Consider the following 18584-nt stretch of genomic DNA (forward strand, 5'->3'; position numbering starts at 1 on the left):
GTGGGAAAGTATAGAGTTTTAAATGCTGGAAGTTAGAGGAAAGAAAGGGATAAAATGAAGGCCTGAATTGTAAGAGAAAAGTGAATTGTAGAATTGAGATTTGAGCTTAGTCTTGAAACAAAGAAGGTTGGAATTTAAATAGGCATTTAAAATAAGGAGAAGGCATGGATAGTCAGTGATTATATTGAGCGTATGATTTTTGGAAAACTTTTGAGTCTCTTTATGTAAAGGACTAGGGAGAAATAAGAATTAGAGAAGTTCATGACAGCTTTGAGTTTGACTGTGACTACCAGAAGAATCTTTCAAAAATAACATTTGAATTTAGTTTATTGCCCAACTCAGAAATCTCTGGAGGCTTCCTTTTCCTTTTGATTCTGATCCAAACTGCTTTGCTATTCTAGGTGCTCTTTGATCTACACCAGCCTTTCGTTACCAGGCCTCATGCATGCCTACAACTTGCTTTGTTTGTGTTTTGGCGAATGCTTTCCGCTTCCTTGCGAAAGGTCTGCCTGATTTCCTTCCATTCCTTCTTCAAGTCCTATCTCTAGGCTTTCTGCCTCTTAAAGCTCTAATGACTCCCACTCAATGACATAGCTTTCCTACCTGGATTCCTCCTAAGCCTATTTTCTGTTGGAAATATTTCAAAATCTAATCATGTGCCTTTTGTTTTCCAATAATTTAGAGTTACGTACATTCCTCTTTCTTTTTGATAAGGTGGTAAATTCTTTGAAGGTTAGATTATATTTTATTATTCCTCTTAGTGCTGTATACTACTCTCGGTATATACTCTATGTTGAGTTGGTAGCTTTTAAAGGACTGTTTTTTTCTTTTTAATTTCAAATACTGCTGCTTTGTAATATTAGAACTACTTTGTATAAATGTGTCTAATGTCATGGCTGACAGATAGCACAACCCTTAGTGATGGTGGAATCCAAATTTGTAGTGGATCCCAAGTCAAATAGCATTTTTCTGCTCTTTCATGGAAAGTGGAAAATAAGAGCAAAAGCACTGAATCCAGGTTTTCTGAGATAGTTTCTGCTATATTTGAGTCTTTCCTTAATCTGGGTCCTTAAGTATATATTATTCTTTACCTTATGTAGTGTTTCCTAAATAATTTGAGTTAGTGTGTGTGCTCAGTCACTCAATCATGACCAGCTCCTTGCAATCCCATGCACTGTAGGCTGCCAGACTCCTCTGTTCGTGGGATTTACCCAGGTAAGAATACTGGAGTGCATTGCCATTTCCTACTCCAGAGGATATTCCTCACCCAGGGATCCAACCTGTGTCTCCTGCATTGATTGGCAGGCAGATTCTTTACCACTGAGCTACCTGGGAAACCCAGTTTATGTTAGTAGATGAAAATAAATTGTGTGTGTTAATTGAAGCTTAAGATAAAAGACTGTAGTGTTTTAGAAAGATTAATCCTTGTCCAACTCTAATTGATGTGTGTTGTCACTCTTCCTGCCTGAGTTTTAAAGTTTTAGTAAAATATCTGTAAGTGAAGAAATCATCTGCTGTAGTTGGAATTGAACTTAAGAAGATATTTGAACATCCATAAACCAGATCTTGAAATGGCCTTATAATACTTGGTTTAAGGAAATTGGATCAAGCTAGAAATGACATTTATTAGTTTAATTTTTATCATTTAACAGCCTCTTAAAATCTGAAATGACTTTTAAAACAAAGTTTTAAGTTACTATTTTAATAATAAAATAATTCACCTACCTCATTTAGAAATTTGTAAGATGATTTGAGAGTGTTTTATTTGTATTTACTAACATCTCAATTTTCTGATTGGTGATATAGTTTCAGTAAGATGGAAAACTATAAAAAATTGTGAATACTTGGATTTAGAAATGTACTAGCATTATCTTACCTGTCTTTGTTTTGAGAGAATGGCTATTCAGCAATGTTTGTAGCTAATCTGGAGTTAATCTGTGTAGCTAATCTGTATATTCATGCATGAGAGAGAGTTTTATTTCTTTGGTTAACCAAAATAAAGCCATAAAAAAGCAGTTTTAGGAGGCAGGCTAGATCTTCAACAACAGTTTATGTTAGTTTATATAATTTCTTCTAAGAGGTGACAACTTATCAAATCCTATCTTCTAAGAGTTCTTATTCTCAAGTTTCCTCATAATAAAAGACAGTCTCCTTTACTAATGGCTTCAGATGAGCTGGGATTTTGTTAGGTACTGACTTTTGTGTTTGCTTCACAGGTGGTTTGTATTCGCTCCACTTGGAATGCTCTCTCCCCAAAGCTGAGCTGTGACACAAGGCCTCTCATTCTGAAGACCCTCAGTGAGCTGTTTTCTCTGGTTCCTTCCTTAACAGTCAATACAGCTGAGTATGAGGTATGTGTTTGAGTTCAGTTCAGTTCAGTCGCTCAGTCGTGTCCGATGCTTTGCAACCCCATGAATCACAGCACGCCAGGCCTCCCTGTCCATCACCAACTCCCGCAGTTCACTCACTCACGTCCATCGAGTCTGTGATGCCATCCAGCCATCTCATCCTCTGTCGTCCCCTTTTCTTCCTGCCCCCTATCCCTCCCAGCATCAGAGTCTTTTCCAGTGAGTCAACTCTTCTCATGAGGTGGCCAAAGTACTGGAGTTTCAGCTTTAGCATCATTCCTTCCAAAGAACACCCAGGGCTGATCTCCTTCAGAATGGACTGGTTGGATGTATGTGTTTGGATCTCAACAAATTGTCTGTTTCTACATTGGGAAAATGTGTGCTTTACCATTACTTTTGGGAAAAAATTATTCGTAATTTTGTGTTTGCCAAAAATCCTTTAGTGCTTTTAGTTCTGTGAACATGTTGATGTCTTTATGGACTCCGAGGAATAGATGGATATCCACCCTTATTAGTCCTCTGTCTTTGAGACTTACTTACGTGAAGGATGCCAAATTTTATTATGAAAGTATAGTCAAGATTATTAAAAACCAGTATGTTTCTAAAATGATAAAATTCGTGAGACCAACAGTTTAAATGTGTTTTGTTGGTGTTTAAAATTCTACAAAGCATTATTTAAAGGATTTAGTAAGGCAGGGCAGACTTTCCCAGTAGTGTAGACATGGTGTTATTTGTGCTTTGCTTCTAGCTTGGGCATAGAGATTTTATTTTTTGTGTTATTAATAGTTTACATTTTCCATATACAGCTTTGCTCTTCATGTATATTCTTACATGAAGAAGATTATAAAATCAAACTGTCCTAGGAGAGGAAAATAATTTTACAAACTAGTCAGTATTTGGCATTGTGATGAACCACTCGGTGGAAGACATTTTGCTAAAAGATTCATGCGCTTCGGTTTAACATTTTCTTTATTTTCTCTTCTTTGAATGAAATGAGAGGGTGGCAGATTCATTTATATCTCCACTTTTGTAGCTATAACCTCGTTTAAGCTCATGTTTTTTACTTTTCTTTCAAAGAGCTTCAATTAATTTTCACTTGAAGTCTTGGTAAACTTTTACTTTGATTTAGTGCTTCACAGAGTTTGATAAACTAGCCCTCCATAAGATTCCAGGAATAGCCCCTTACTTGTTTTAGATCACATGATAAGACAGGAGTGTAAGATAATACTTGTTCTAATCATTCTAAATGCTACACGGTGCGTAAAATCAGATTTGTCCTCACCAAGGACACAGTATCTAGCATGGCACATAATATATATTTAGAAAGTAGTTATTGAATGAGTGAATGAACCAGTACGGGATATTATGAGTTTATTCTCACATTCTGGCTTTTGTTTGGGGGTGTTTAAAACAGAATCAATTCAAGACTCCTAGATTATATAATTCACCAACAGTCTTTTTTTTATGACTGCCATTCACGGGTACATACCTTTATGATGTCAGAAAGTCTGCTAGGCTACTGATAAGGAGCTCAGACTAAAAAACAAAATAAGGACTTTGTATATTGTGTTGTGTATATTTTTTCTGTCTTCAAGAGCTGAACTCATGTACCTTTGTGCTGCCTGTACTTTGAGTTATTCAGATTTTATTACAGGTTAATGTGTGAAGTGGTTTGTGTGTTGGGTTTTTATGTTTGCTTACATTGGTATAAGTTGTCTTTTGGACTGTGTTTTTTTCCTTCAAATTTTCATTTTTTTCTGCTGACCTTTTATTTTGGTTTATCTTCATGCTTATAATCATATTCGGATTTCCCTGTTGTCCAGGTAGCAGCTTTGGGATGGTCTGTCCATCAGTTTTCTCCTAGTAAGGGAGATTCCTTCAGTGACCGGAGCCCACCTGGAGCAGGAGGGGAGAAATGTAGAGGAAGCCCCTCTCCATCTGTCATTCTCACTCACTCTGTCCCTTCCTTTCTTCCCACCTTCCCCGCTTTCTCTTTCCTTCTCTTTCTCCTTCCCCCTCTCTCTTCCTGTGTGTGTTTAAGTACTTTTTTTTCCTGCTAATTGCTTAGAGTTTGTTGGCATGTAAGCCTGAGTTAAATGTAAGTTTCCCAAAGCATTTCTTAGGTCATTGCTATCCCGTGTCACCTCACTTCAAATGCCTTTTGTTTACCTAAAATGAAGTCAGTTGTTTTATACGGAGCCAATAAGATCTTTTAGAATCAGGCCTCACTCTTCTTTTCTGCCTCCCGCACCCCAGGGAAACCAAACCACTTATAGTTTCCTTCTCTGTTTTCAAACTTTTCTATTTCTTATCCTTTGTTCATGTTGTTCTTTCTGTCTTGAATTACTTTCTTTTTCATCTCTAATTTTAAAGTCTATTTTAGGAAATAAAGAATCAGTTTAAGTTATCCCATCTGTTGAGAATTTTTCTTCAAGCAGGAGTCTGTTATTCCTAAAGTTCCATATCTATACTGGCTTAAGAACTTTTATTTCTGTTTTATATTTACTTCAGGTACATGTGCACAAATATTATCTCCATTAAAATATAAGCTTGTTGAAAATAGAGTCCATGTTTCAATTAATGTGTTTTCTGAATTGCTTTTTAAAGTGCTGGATACATTCATTCATTGACTCAGAATATATTTATTATTATTAAAGCTGTACTAGGCCTTAGAGATACTAATAAATAATAATAGATACTATTTTAAGTAGTTATACTCCCAGCAGTAGTTACTTTATGTCACAGTATTACTTCTAATATCTGATAAGAAAGTATTTTTCATGTTATAACAAGAGAATCTGAGGTTTTGAAAGGTTGACTCATTCATTAAACAAATATTTACTGAGTATCTGCTACATGTAAGACAAATAACTGAGCCAGTACTGCAGTTTCTAAATGAAAGCTGTTTTCTAAACCCAGCACTTTCTAGCTCCATTATACCACATTGTCAGTCCCTGCCTTTAAAAGCTCAAAAGTTGGTAAAGGATATAGACACAAGCAGCAATAATTACAATAGCTTTTGTTGAGTGCATTCAAAGGGTTAGGAGAGTATGGTGGTGGACGTGACCAACATTCTTAGGAGGACACTAAAGAAACCTTATTTAGTTGGTGCTGTTGGACTAAGATCATGAAGAATTACTAAAGATTGCTTTCCATTGAAGTTTTGAGGAGAATATGCAAAGTCAAGGAGGTATAAAAGAACCTCATATAATCTAGCAGGGCAAGAAGTTAGATACGGCTAAAATGAAGGAGACATTAAGTGCTGGAAGATAAATGGCTTTTTATGCTCACTTATTTATTAAATATTTGTCATTTGAGGGAATGGGCTTTATATTCTTTATATACCAGCCTTTGAAATGAGAAAGACAGGTAGCACTTTAATGATTATACAAGCTAGGAGAGAGTTAACCACATGCCCAGATAATCACATTAAATGCTAAAGTGTGCCAGGTGCCATATGGCTGCTTGGAGAAGGGAGAACTCTCGCCTGGGTAGGGGATTAGGAATAGTGGCCTGAAAGAGGAGAGTAATCTAACATTTGTACTGAGATTTGAGAGGTCAGTAAGAAATGGTTGGGGAAAAAGTGAAAGTGAAAAGTGAAGTGAAATTTAATAATCTAAAAGTCTCACCTTATTTAACATATCCATATGTTTGGATGATGAATCTATTTCTGAGTGTTTTCATTTTATGAATGATAAGTAAGTACAGATTAAGTTTGTTACAAGTGGTATAATTTTGAAAGTGATTTACTTTTGACATTTGCTACTTTAGATTGTTTACTCTCAATTTTATCCTTGTCTTAGAATTTATTCTGTTGTTTGTTGATTTTTCAGAATTTTAAAGTTCAAGTCCTCAGCTTCCTCTGGAACCATACTCAAAACAAGGTACTATCAGAAGGGTGTCAGAGAAACAGAACCAAGCTGGGGTAGGAATTGTAATACAAGAATATTATAAGAATTATAGAACTGTGTTATAAAGAACTATAATATAAGAATAGGATAAAATTTTAAATTTTTAAATTCAAAAATTATGACTATAAGTTTACATTTTAAAAATTATTCTTAATTTATGCCAGTTAATATATTTTCACCATAAAATGCACTTATTACTTTGTGATGCTGATGGATATGAAGAGGGACCTATTGCCATTGTCTCTCATTTTAAATGGTCCTTTCTTTTTCCTGCTTTGCCCCTTCCCACCAATAAGCACATCAAATGAATAAAAAGCCCATTCCATTTTTTAATGTCATTTCCAACCAAGAAATATGGAGAAAAATGTGTCGGTGGTATTATACCCAACTCATGAGTGAAAAAGCTGAGATTCCAAAAGGTCAACTTCCCTGTGAAGTAGCTGAAGAATCAGAGAAGAATCATATTTTTATGTTTAATGTCCCAACAAGGATAAATATTTGGTGCTTCTTATGTTTCTGCCCAATGCTGTTTACTCTCTACTTTTAATTGGCACATACTAAGTGAGGCGTGAATACCATTTCCAAAGCACTGACTATAGAACATTAAGGTTGGTGAGGGAAAATTTTTTTTCTTCCTCCAGAGTTGATATTTAATATATGCCATTTCTTTTGTTTATTTTACTAGGACCCAGTTGTCGCAAATGCTGCCTATAAATCTCTGTCACACTTTGGTGCGGGGGACCACACAATTCTTCATCTGCCTGAAGAGGTAGGCCTTTTTGCTTTCTCACTGCTGTCTCTCTTCTCCTGTGTGTATAGCTTTATTTTTATCCCTCTATGGAAGAGATTCTTACCTGTAACTCAAGATATATTGTCCTTAAAAGATAAGAATTTATATTCACTATTTGTTTTATCTGTTATAGATTGTAGAGGTCTTAGACTTCACAGATAGTGAATTTAAATCTCTTTGAAGCAAATGGAAGACACGTATGGAGCAAAATGTAGTCTGCATAAGGTGACCGGTTGTGTGACTGTATTCCTGTGCCCAGAGCAGATCTGTGTCACTCTAGGAACCACTTTACGCAAACCCAGACTACACAGAGTATGGTTTCCTATAACCTGGGCACCCAAAGATCTTTATTTGTGATGGAGACTTGAGACGCCTTGTGAAAACAACCTGCTATTTATTTATTTTGAAATGATAGTCCTGGAGAACTGGGTGAAGGTGTCCCTCTCTTTTAAGTGTTAACATATTATATGACATTATCTCAGTTTTTAGACTAAAAACAACCAACCTTTTCTAGCATCTACCTAATATAACCAGCTTTCAATTCTCAGGTAATATTAAGGAGTAAAGTGTATGGTTTCACGTTTAGTGTTAGTGCTAATTCAAAAACATACAAATGTTTATTTTATTCTTTAAAGTTTTTTTTTTTTGATGTGGACCATTTTTAAAGTCTTTATTGAATTTTTTACAATATTTCTTCTGTTTTATGTTTTGTCCTAACTCCCCAGTTCAGTTCAGTTCAGTCTCTCAGTCTTGTCTGACTCTTTGCAACCCCATGGACTGCAGCATGCCAGGCCTCCCTGTCCATCACCAACTCCAGGAGTCCTCCCAAACCTATGTCCATTGAGTTGATGATGTCATCCAACCATCTCATCCTCTGTTGTCCCCTTCTCCTCCTGCCCTCAATCTTTCCCAGCATCAGGGTCTTTTCAAATGAGTCAGCTCTTCACATCAGGTGGCTAAAGTATTGGAGTTTCAGCTTCAACATCAGTCCTACCAATGAACACCCAGGACTGATCACCTTTAGGATGGACTGGTTGGATCTCCTTGCAGTCCAAGGGACTCTCAAGAGTCTTCTCCAACACCACAGTTCAAAAGCATCAATTCTCTGGCACTCAGCTTTCTTCACAGTCCAACTCTCACATCCATACATGACCACTGGAAAAACCATAGCCTTGACTAGATGGACCTTTGTTGGCAAAGTAATGTCTCTGCTTTTGAATATACTATCTATGTTGGCCATAACTTTCCTTCCAAGGAGTAAGCGTCTTTTAATTCCATGGCTGCAATCACCATCTGCAGTGATTTTGGAGCCCAGAAAAATAAAGTCAGCTACTGTTTCCACTGTTTCCCCATCTATTTCCCATGAAGTGATGGGACCAGATGCCATGATCTTTGTTTTCTGAATGTTGAGCCAAATGTAAGCCAACTTTTTCACTCTCCTCTTTCACTTTCATCAAGAAGCTTTTTAGTTCTTCTGCACTTTCTGCCATAAGGGTGGTGTCATCTGCATATCTGAGGTTATTGATATTTCTCCCGGCAATCTTGATTCCAGCTTGTGCTTCTTCCAGCCCAGCATTTCTCATGACATACTCTGCATATAAGTTAAATTAGCAGGCTGACAATATACAGCCTTGACGTACTCCTTTTCCTATGTGGAACCAGTCTGTTGTTCCATGTCCAGTTCGAACTGTTGCTTCCTGACGTGCATATAGGTTTCTCAAGAGGCAGATCAGGTGGTCTGGTACTCCCATGTCTTTCAGAATTGTCCACAGTTTATTGTGATCCACACAGTCAAAGGCTTTGGCATAGTCAATAAAGCAGAAGTAGATATTTTCTGGAACTCTCTTGCTTTTTTGATGATCCAGCGGATGTTGGCAATTTGACCTCCCCAACCAGGGATCAAACCCCTTATCCCTGCACTGAAAGTCAAAGTTTAACCACTGGAGCACCAGAGAGGTCCCTACAAATGTTTGCTGAATGCCATTAGAGAGTGAAGAAAACATTGTGTTAGAATAAGTTATGTGTAAGATGACCCAAAATCCATTCTAGGGGTTAAATGGCAAGAAATTTTGTGATGAATTTCTTGGGATCCTCAAGCATTTTAAAATGGGTTGATTTTTTCTTCTGGATTGACTTTATTCAACGATTAGATGCCAGTAGGAACCAGGCAAGTTTCTGTTTATTGAATTGAATTGAAGGGACTGACGATAGGCTCTTGTAAAACCAAATCCATCAGAAGGCAGGATTTCCCGTGTTATTGAGAACTCAAAGACAGATCGGGCAGCTTGTCATGCAGTTATCACAAACAGGAAATCTTAAGAAAAGATTTGTTCTTTGACTCATAAAATTTAAAAAGATGGGATTTCAGACTGCACTATGGTGATCAGCAATACCCATAGCTTCTTAAAAAAAAAAAAGACAAAGGAAAAAGTCACATGTATATTTGATTTACAGACTCTTACCAATAGGTTAGCTACAGTTTCTAGAAAGCTACTTTTTTGTTATTATTATTTTAAATAAGCATTTTCTAACTTAGATCACAGTATAATGATTGCCTTATTTTTAGCTATTATTACTGAAATATTCCAGCTGGCATAATAGCTTTTATTAAATAACTGCCATATACTCTTCACTATTTAGTCTCCACCTCTTTAAATGTTGATATGTTTATATTTTATTCTGTGGTGGTTTAGTTGCTAAGTCATGTTCAACTATTCTGTGACCCCCAGGACTGTAGCCTGCCAGGCTCCTTGTCCATGGGATTTCCCAAACAAGAATACTGGACTGGGTTGCCATTCCCTTCTCCAGGGGATCTTCCTGACCCAGAGATCAAGCCCATGTCTCCTCCACTATAGGCAGATTCTTTACTTCTGAGCCACCAGGGAAGCCCTGTATTTTATCTTACTTGAGGGTTGTGTTCAGTTTCTGATTATGTTTGTTAGAGTTAATACTCAGTTAAGTGCTATACTCAGTCAAATATTACTTTCTTAACTTCACTCCTATATCCTCAGATCCTTGAATAACCGTAAATAGCTCTTTATATCTTCCAATGTAAAGAGTAGTGATGTAGAGTTGGGTTTATATATATGCTTGGGTTTTCACCCAACAGAGCCTGAAGGTCTATAAAGGAAATCTCTAAGACTTATTTTAGCCTTGCTTTTTCAACATTTTTTTAATGCCCTAACTCCCTTCTGGGATATGACTCACTTCTACAGGTATCTGGTTCTCTGGTGGTAGTTTGGTGGTTAAGTCACTTAGTCATGTCCAGCTCTTTGTGACCCCATGGACTGTAACCCACCAGGCTCCTCTGTCCATGGGATTTCCCAGGCAAGAATACTGGAGTGGGTTGCCATTTCCTTCTCCCGGGGATCTTTCTGACCCAAGAGTCGAACCTGGTCTCCTGCATTGTAGGTAGATTCTTTACTGACAGAGCCTCCAGGGAATCGTTCTCTCAAATGGGATTAAGATGAGAGGACTTAATGGTTTAACAGAGTCTACCTCCCTCCAACCCCCAGCTTCTGATATAGAGAACCTTCCTCCACATGAAGAAATCATTACTTCCAAGGCCACACACCATGCATTCTTCTTTTTATCCATTACTGATTTTCAGTTTGGTTGTTTGAAGGACTAAAAGCCCCCAAATGGGCAATATGTTCATATTCCAAACAAGTCCCCAAAGGGAAAGGATGCAACCCAGTCAGCTCCCGCCTCTGTGTTGTGGATGATGGCAGTAATGTGAAACTGTGACTCTCTTTCTCTGAAAGTGTACTTTCAACTGTTTCAGAAGTCTCTCCAGGTAGGGACTTTTCTAGTTGTAAGATCTAAGATTCCTCACTCTGCACCACGGGCAATTGGCTTACTCACAAAACTGAAGGCTACTTGTATACCTTTCCAGTGAAAGTGTGTCCACAGTCTCTTTTTCTATTTGTGGAAACTTGTGAGATAATCTGTTAGCAAAACATTCTGTGAATTTCAAGTAGAAAAAAAATTTTTTTAAGATACAGTGGGGACTTCCATGGTAGTCCAGTGGTAATGAATCCACCTCGCAATGTAGGAGAAACTAAGATCCCACATGCCACCAAGCAACTTAAGCCCGTGTGCCACAACTAGAAAGTCTGTGAACCACAGTGAAAGGTCCCGCATGTGACAATGCAGATTCCCAGTGCCACAACTAAGACCCAGTGCAGCCAACTAAATAAATATTTTTAAAAAATAAAACAAAGTAGATACAATGGATAATTGGGCTTCCCTGGTGGCTCGGTAAAGAATCTACCTGCAGTGAAGGAGACCTGGGTTTGATCCCTGGTTTGGGAAGGTTTGGAGAAGGTAAGGGCTACCCACTCCAGTATTCTGGCCTGGAGAATTCCATATATTGTATAGTCCATGGGGTTGCAAAGAGTCAGACACAACTGAATGACTTTCACTTTCACAGTGGATGATATCCACATGGTTACTTTCGTGGATTATAATTCAACTACTTTTCTAAGTATACCTTTCTTTAAATTTACTATAGAAAGATTTCTTGTTCATTGCTTCATCCACCAAACTGAATCTTGTTGAGAGAAAGCTAACGGGCTGGTAAATCAAAAGCCATTAAAGGAGTGGCAGGCATCAGCAGGAAGGTGTAGGGTTAAATGAAACAGTACATGTGCGGTAAGATGGAAAATGTCTCTGGAGAGCAGAACTGAATAAGACACCATGTGAGCTAGGGATTTGAATACCAGATTCATTAACTCATCTTTCTTGTCACTGATGTATTATTAGGAACTTCTGTGGATTGTTGTTGATAGACACTTAACAGTTGCATTGCTTTAATAATTATTTATTGGACATACATATACTAAGTGCTAGGCTGTCTTATGAGCTGGGAATGTTGAATGAATCCATGTGTTTATTCATTTGTAACAATATTGTTAATCGTTTGAAATATGCAAATCTAAAATTGGTTAAAAAATTCAATGGGGCTTCTTTGAGGACTTATTTCAATATTAAATAAAATGGTTTTTTCCCATTTAGTTTGTATTTCTTAATCTTTTAGCTGTTTATCCTTCTCTTTCACCTTCTTTAGTGCCCCCTCACACCCCACAGATGAAACAAAATGAAAAAACAAACCAAAAAAAAAAAAAACTATCGAGAATTGTGTTTCTGGTAAAACAGTCAATAATGGATAAACATTTCAGTTGATTCTTCTGTGACTTGGGTTCATTAAAAAATATTTGTCTGTTTAAAAATTGAGCTTTTTATTATAAAGCTCTTAAGATAGATTGTGTTGTTGATTTCTGGAGTTAATTTTAGAAGTGAGTAATATAAAAGAATTCATTATGCACCCTGGGTTGGTATTAATGTGGTGTAACCTGTTCGGCTTTGATTTAAGTGAATGTCATTGCATTCATCAGAAGCTGTTTCTTTTTGTAAATGAATTTATGCAGATACTTGACATGTTCCAAATAAAATTCTCTGCTTATCTACAAACTCCTGGATTTTTATAGGTTGTACACACAGAAGAATGGCTGAAAGGTTATCTGGTTCAGAACGTGTAGTGAAGCATTTTGTAGGATAAGCTTTTCAATATTCAACTTAAAGCAGATTTTAAAAGTGATTTATCATTTTATATTTGGCTCTCCCTTTAAATTTCTTCAACAAAGCTTAGCTGTAATTGGAAGGGCGTAGTTGGTGTCTGTATGTGCGTGCATGTGTGTGTGTCTGTGTGTGTGTGTATGTTCTAAAAAGACCTCCCCCCCTTTTTTTCCCCTGGATGTTTGAGTAGCTAATATGATACAGTTACCAACATTTTATCATTTTAACAAGTATTCTTTCGTAAGTCTTCCCTCGATTTTCTCTAGTTGTACTCATGTTGATCCTATTCCATTGTTGCATACAAGTCAAGGGAAAAGACAGAGGAGCCTGGTGGGCCGCAGTCCATGGGGCCGCTAAGAGTTGGACACGGCTGAGCGACTTCACTTTCACTTTTCACTCTCATGCATTGGAGAAGGAAATGGCAACCCACTCCAGTGTTCTTGCCTGGAGAATCCCAGGGACGGGGGAGCCTCATGGGCTGCCGTCCATGGGGTCGCACAGAGTCGGACACGACTGACATGACTTAGCAGCAGCAGCAGCAGTATAGGGAAGCTGGAACAAATGCTCGAAGAAAAGTGAGTGGAGGAGGAGGGATGTGTAATGAAGCCAAGGTCTAACAATAAGTGCTAATCTGTTCAGGAGAATCAGCTCACCTTTGAAGAAACATAATTGAAGGAGTAATCATACCATTATAAGTAGGCAGAGTATTTCTGTACTTAAATGACAGTACATTTCTAATTTCTTTGTTAAAATATATGCATATGCAAGATATAGACAAATGTTGTTAAATTAAATCATTTATATATATTTTATATATATATATATATCTAAATAAACAGAAACAGGTTGAACAGAAACTGGATAAGCTAAAATGTGTGCAAGAAAGATCGTATTCTTTGAGATGAAGTAATTCTGGAATTAAGAGTGTTTGGTTATCTGGCGTAGCCCATAAGCCAGTTCAGGTCCATGTGAAGGGTGTGGCAGCTTCTGCTTGTTTCCTATGCTTCCGCTTATGTGGCTACCTCCTCAGCTGCTCCCTCCTCCAGGTCACACTCTCTCCCCTTTCCTCTCTTTCTTACAGCCTTCCGTCCTTTCTTTCTAAACAACTTTGAAAAGTGAAAGTGTTAGTCACTCAGTCGTGTCCAGCTCTTTGTGACCCCATGGACTGTAGGTCGTCAGGCTCCTCTGTTCATGGAATTCTCCAGGCAAGAATACTGGAATGGGTTACTGTTCCCTTCCCCAGGGGATCTTCCCCACCCAGGGATCGAACCCAAGTCTTCTACACTGGCAGGTGGATTCTTTACCATCTGAGCCACCATCTTTATTGAGATATAATATGTATCCCATACGGTTCACTCATTTAAGGCATACAATCCTAGTGGTTTTACTGTGTTCAAAGAATTGTTCATGTAATCACCGAGCTACTACAATCTAATTTTAGAACATTCTATTAGCCACCAATTCCATTACCCTTCCCCTCTCTCCCCAGCACTAAGCAACCGTTAGTATGCTTTCTGTCTCTAAAAATTTACCTGACCTGAACTTTTCCTATAATGAAATCATATAATATCTGGCTTTAGTGACTGGCTTTGTTCACTTAGCATAATGTTTTCCAAGTTCATGAGTAACACATACCTGCATTTAATACCCATTTATGACTGAATAATGCTCCATTGTATAGGTATGCCATATTTTGTTTATGTGCTCATGGATATTTGAGTTGCTTCCATTTTTTTGGCTATTACCACTAATGTATTCACATTCATGAACGTTGATGGGCAAGTTTTGTGTGATGGTTTATTTTTACTTCTTTTGGTCATATACCTAAGAGTAGGATTGTTGGGCAGTCCTCCTGGGTAAGTCTGCTTTTAACTTTCTGAGAAACTGTCAAACTATTTTCCATAGGGGCTGTGCCATTTTATGTTCCTATGAACAGTGTATAAGGGTTCTGATTTCTCCACAACTGTACCATCCCTCTGAGTTTTCATCTTAGCTTAAGGGTTTAGTGCTGCCTTCCACCTCCCAGAGGCCCCTGTCTCTGTGAACATGACATGCTGCAGAGTTCCCCAGTGCTGTGGTACTCTGGGGGCTTCCCAGGTGGCACTGGTGGTAAAGAACCCACCTGCCAGTGCAGGAGACATAAGAGACACGAGTTCAACCTCTGGTCAGGAAAATCCCTGGGAGGAGGGCATGGCAACCCACTCTGATAGTCTTGCCTGGAGAATCCCATGGGCAGAGGAGCCTGGGGGGCAACAGTCCATGGGGTCACACAGAGTCAGACATGACTGAAGTGACTTGGCATGCACACACTGATGCTCTGGTGTGGTAACCAGTGTTATTCATAGAGTCTCCAGCTGTAAGCATTAATGTCTGTTTCCCCCTGTATGCTCTTCAAATACTTTTTTCAATTTGTACTATGATGTGTAAAAAGTCAGGAAGCAAGGTAAATGGACCCAGAACCAGCTCCTTTGGGGGAACTTTTTAGGCAGCTAGGAATAGTTAAAATCTCTAGGATAGAGCATATCTCTGGCAGTCCAGTGGTTAAGAATCCTCCCTTCTGCAGAGAATGTGGGTTCTATTCCTGGTCAGGGAACTAAGATCCCACATGCCACATATATGGCAAAAAAAAAAACCAACAAAAAAAAAACAATCTCTAGGATACCTCTTGATGCTACTAATGTGGCAAATTCCAAGTCTACAAGCAGACCAGAGATACTCAGAAAACCCTCCTTGTCAGAACCAAAGGGTTTGCAATGTGCCACGGTTTCTCTGGTGTACACTGATAGCAGCAAATGCGGGCATGCCCTCCACAGAGCATACATCATTGTTATCTCTGTAATTACTGCTGGCTCAGTCCTCTGAGAGTTAGGTCCTCAAAATTGAATCAGAATTAAATCTTGTCTTGGAAAGTACTCGATAGTCAGGTTGCTTTCAATCCTTCACTAGCAAAAAAGAACACTAGTTATGGTTGAAAGGCTTCATCAGAGTTGAGGTTGCTATACTTGAGAAACATTTTATCTCTGTTTTCTTTTATCCCCTTGCAAGTTTCCTGACTCAGTGCAGTTCCTAAATGGAACAGTGCTTTGGGGACCTATGAAGAAGGCAGTCTGCAGGAATTGTTAATTATTTCTAAAAATAACTCTGGGAGACAGACTAATGGTAATGACTGGGTTCTGGCACTTTATGGTTATAGCAACCACTTTTATATATTTTGATTTCCTCCCCTAATGCTTAATTATCTCCATGGGCATGACAATGGTGTATCATTGAAAGTATTAAAAATTTAATTAATTGCTTAACAGTTATATCTTGTGGAAATTACAATAGTGGTAATCTTTCTACCTTTTTAATTTTTGGTTCAAATAAACCTGACTAATCACAAATCTTCAAATGGCAAATTAGACACAATAAAGTTGAGCTACCAATTACAGATTTAGTGTTTTTATATTCTCTTGCAACAAACTGTAGAGTCAAACAATAAGTCAACTAAAGCATTCTGTGTCTTCCTGATCTCTATTATATATCCTACTAGAAGATTTTAAGCATTATCATAGAAATATAGCCAAAATCACCGATTTTTAAAAAAAATGTATTCAGACAAGGCAAATATCTAATTATAAATGATAGAAGTTTGATATACTGAATGTGTTTGCATTTGATTGTCTGATGGTGTAAAATTTTTATTCGTTTTCTCTAGTAATCATTGCTTATGCTGGTTTATGATGATTTTCTTACTATATTACCATTAGTTCTTTACATCGATCTGGGAGTGTATCTAATAAGATGATTAGAATTTACCATTTAGTTAATTTGAAAATGAATAGATTTTTGAAAATAAATTTTAATGATCTTTTGACATTGTAGAGCAATGAGTCCCAATGAACTTTGAAAAGGGAAAGTAAAAGGTTTTAGTATCACCTTCTCTCTCATTTCAGGTAAGACCAGAAATCCAAACTCCTGATGACCTAGATGAAGATGAAGATGAGGAGGGTGATGAAAAAGAGGTGGATCTTTCCATTCCGGGCTCTTGCTATCTCAAACTTTTGTCACTCACAGATCCTGCAGTTTTACCAGGTGGGAAAACTGGTAAAAAAAAAACTTTTGTCCTATTTGGTGGGACAAAAGCTAGCATTTTTTTGTGTGTGTGCTTTTTTTCCCTACTTGTCTGATTAATTGTGCTGTTTTGTAATGTATGCATAGTCTAGCTTACTTTAGTCTTAAATACTTATTTTCTATCTGTGTCCTATAGGGACTCCCTGAGATAGTATGGTGTTCCAAACACAGTGAAAAATGTTAGACTTAAAATTAAACTGGATAACTAGTTTTAACAATCATTTTCACTGGAAAATTTAAATTTATTTTAAAAGTTAAATTTATTCTACAAGACAGATTTGCAGTGTGACTCTTAAGTTACTGAGTCAAATGGTTCTTTAGGTTATTTATAAACTGAATGAAAAGATCATTAGAATCTTCAGGAATTTCCTGGGTAGTTTCATCACATTTCCTGGCAGTTCAGTGGTTAAGACTCAACCTTCTAATGCAGGGGCTGTGGGTTCGATCCCTGGTCAGGGAACTAAGATCTCATATGCTTTTAGGCTTCCCTGGTGGCTCAGATGGTGAAGAATCTGCCTGCAATGTGGGAGACCTGGGTTCAATCCCCGGGTTGGGAAGATCCCCTGGAGAAGGGAATGGCTATTCACTCTAGTAATATTCTTGCCTGGAGAATTCTGTGGACAGAGGAGCCTGGTAGGCTACAGTCCAAGAGGTTGCAAAGAGTCGAACATGACTGAATGACTTTCACTTCACTTTATCATTAGAAATATATTCTTCCTTTAGAATTACTCTAAAGAAATGGTGGTATCAATATTTGAGAACTATCCATTAATGTTCTTTAAAAATAGATTAAGTTATATGGTCATTTAGTTTTGATATAAAGTGTATAGGACCTTGACTCTTAAATAATTATTCTAATTATATCCAATTATTCCAATTCAATATTAGCCAACATTTTTACAAGCATGCATTTATTACCCTTTTCAGTCTGAAATCTACCCTGAATATTCATGGATGTAAAAATTAAGTTCAGTAAACTCACAAAATGTCATCTTTGTCTTCTCACTAATGATCATAGTCTTCTCACTTCATAATCTCACTAGCCTATAATAGAGATTTTTTGGTGGTTTAAAAAAATAATTAATTTGACTGCATCAGGTCTTTAGTTGTGGCATATGAACTCTCAGTTGCAACATGTGGGATCTAGTTACCTAAACAGGAATCGAACCCAAGTGCCCTCATTGGGAGCACAGAGTCTTAGCCACAGGACCACCAGGGAAGTCCCATGTTAGACGTTTTTATCCTTGGTTTCATCCTACATGGAGATCCCTGAGGAATTCAGCCAAATACATTTAGTATTTATTGCTAGAGCATGCTTCTGTCCCTAAGTCCTGCCTTCTTTCATTAGAGAAAACCGAACAGTACACCTTAGACAGAGTTCATCTTTTCTTTCCCCCTTATGTCCAGTGCAAGCCTTAGAGACTTGCCATTTTCTTTCTCCTGTTCATCCCCACTTTGTACCTCAAGGCTCCTCAGAGTCTAGGACCTCCCAAATCCTCTGTGGTTAATAGTGGGTCCAAAGAGGAAAAACGCCTCCAGTTATCCAAAGTTCCGCCTATATCCCCAGATAACCGAAGAGTTCAAAGTCCTCTTGGGCTTTTAAAATGACATTGTTCCCTCTTAAATAGACCCTTACTCTAGTCTCATGGTATTAGAAACAGGAGAAGGGGTGAGATGTGTGTGGCCGAGGTATACTGTTGTTTCTGTCCACTCAGTATGTGCAGAACTGTGATGGCCGTTAACTGATTCTTCTGCATGTTTGTACTTGATATTTACTAGTATCTGTCCCTAAGGAAGAAGGGGAGGAGTTGAGGTTAACTGTATCTATTTGAGAAAATTCAATAT

At 37.7% G+C, this 18584-nt stretch overlaps 1 protein-coding gene across 2 annotated transcripts in view; it reads left to right on the plus strand.

The window, feature by feature from the left end:
• The window catches only part of FOCAD (focadhesin), a 305222-nt gene that overhangs the window by 184127 nt on the left and 102511 nt on the right, over nt 1-18584 (plus strand). For both annotated transcript variants that reach the window (XM_069576651.1, XM_069576652.1), the window contains exons 16-19: nt 2217-2351; nt 6182-6232; nt 6945-7028; nt 16562-16700. In XM_069576651.1, the coding sequence (XP_069432752.1) occupies nt 2217-2351; nt 6182-6232; nt 6945-7028; nt 16562-16700 (409 nt within the window). The remainder of the gene's footprint in view (nt 1-2216; nt 2352-6181; nt 6233-6944; nt 7029-16561; nt 16701-18584) is intronic.

Source organism: Ovis canadensis, chromosome 2 (genome assembly GCF_042477335.2).
Source record: "Ovis canadensis isolate MfBH-ARS-UI-01 breed Bighorn chromosome 2, ARS-UI_OviCan_v2, whole genome shotgun sequence".
Taxonomy (NCBI): domain Eukaryota; kingdom Metazoa; phylum Chordata; class Mammalia; order Artiodactyla; family Bovidae; genus Ovis; species Ovis canadensis.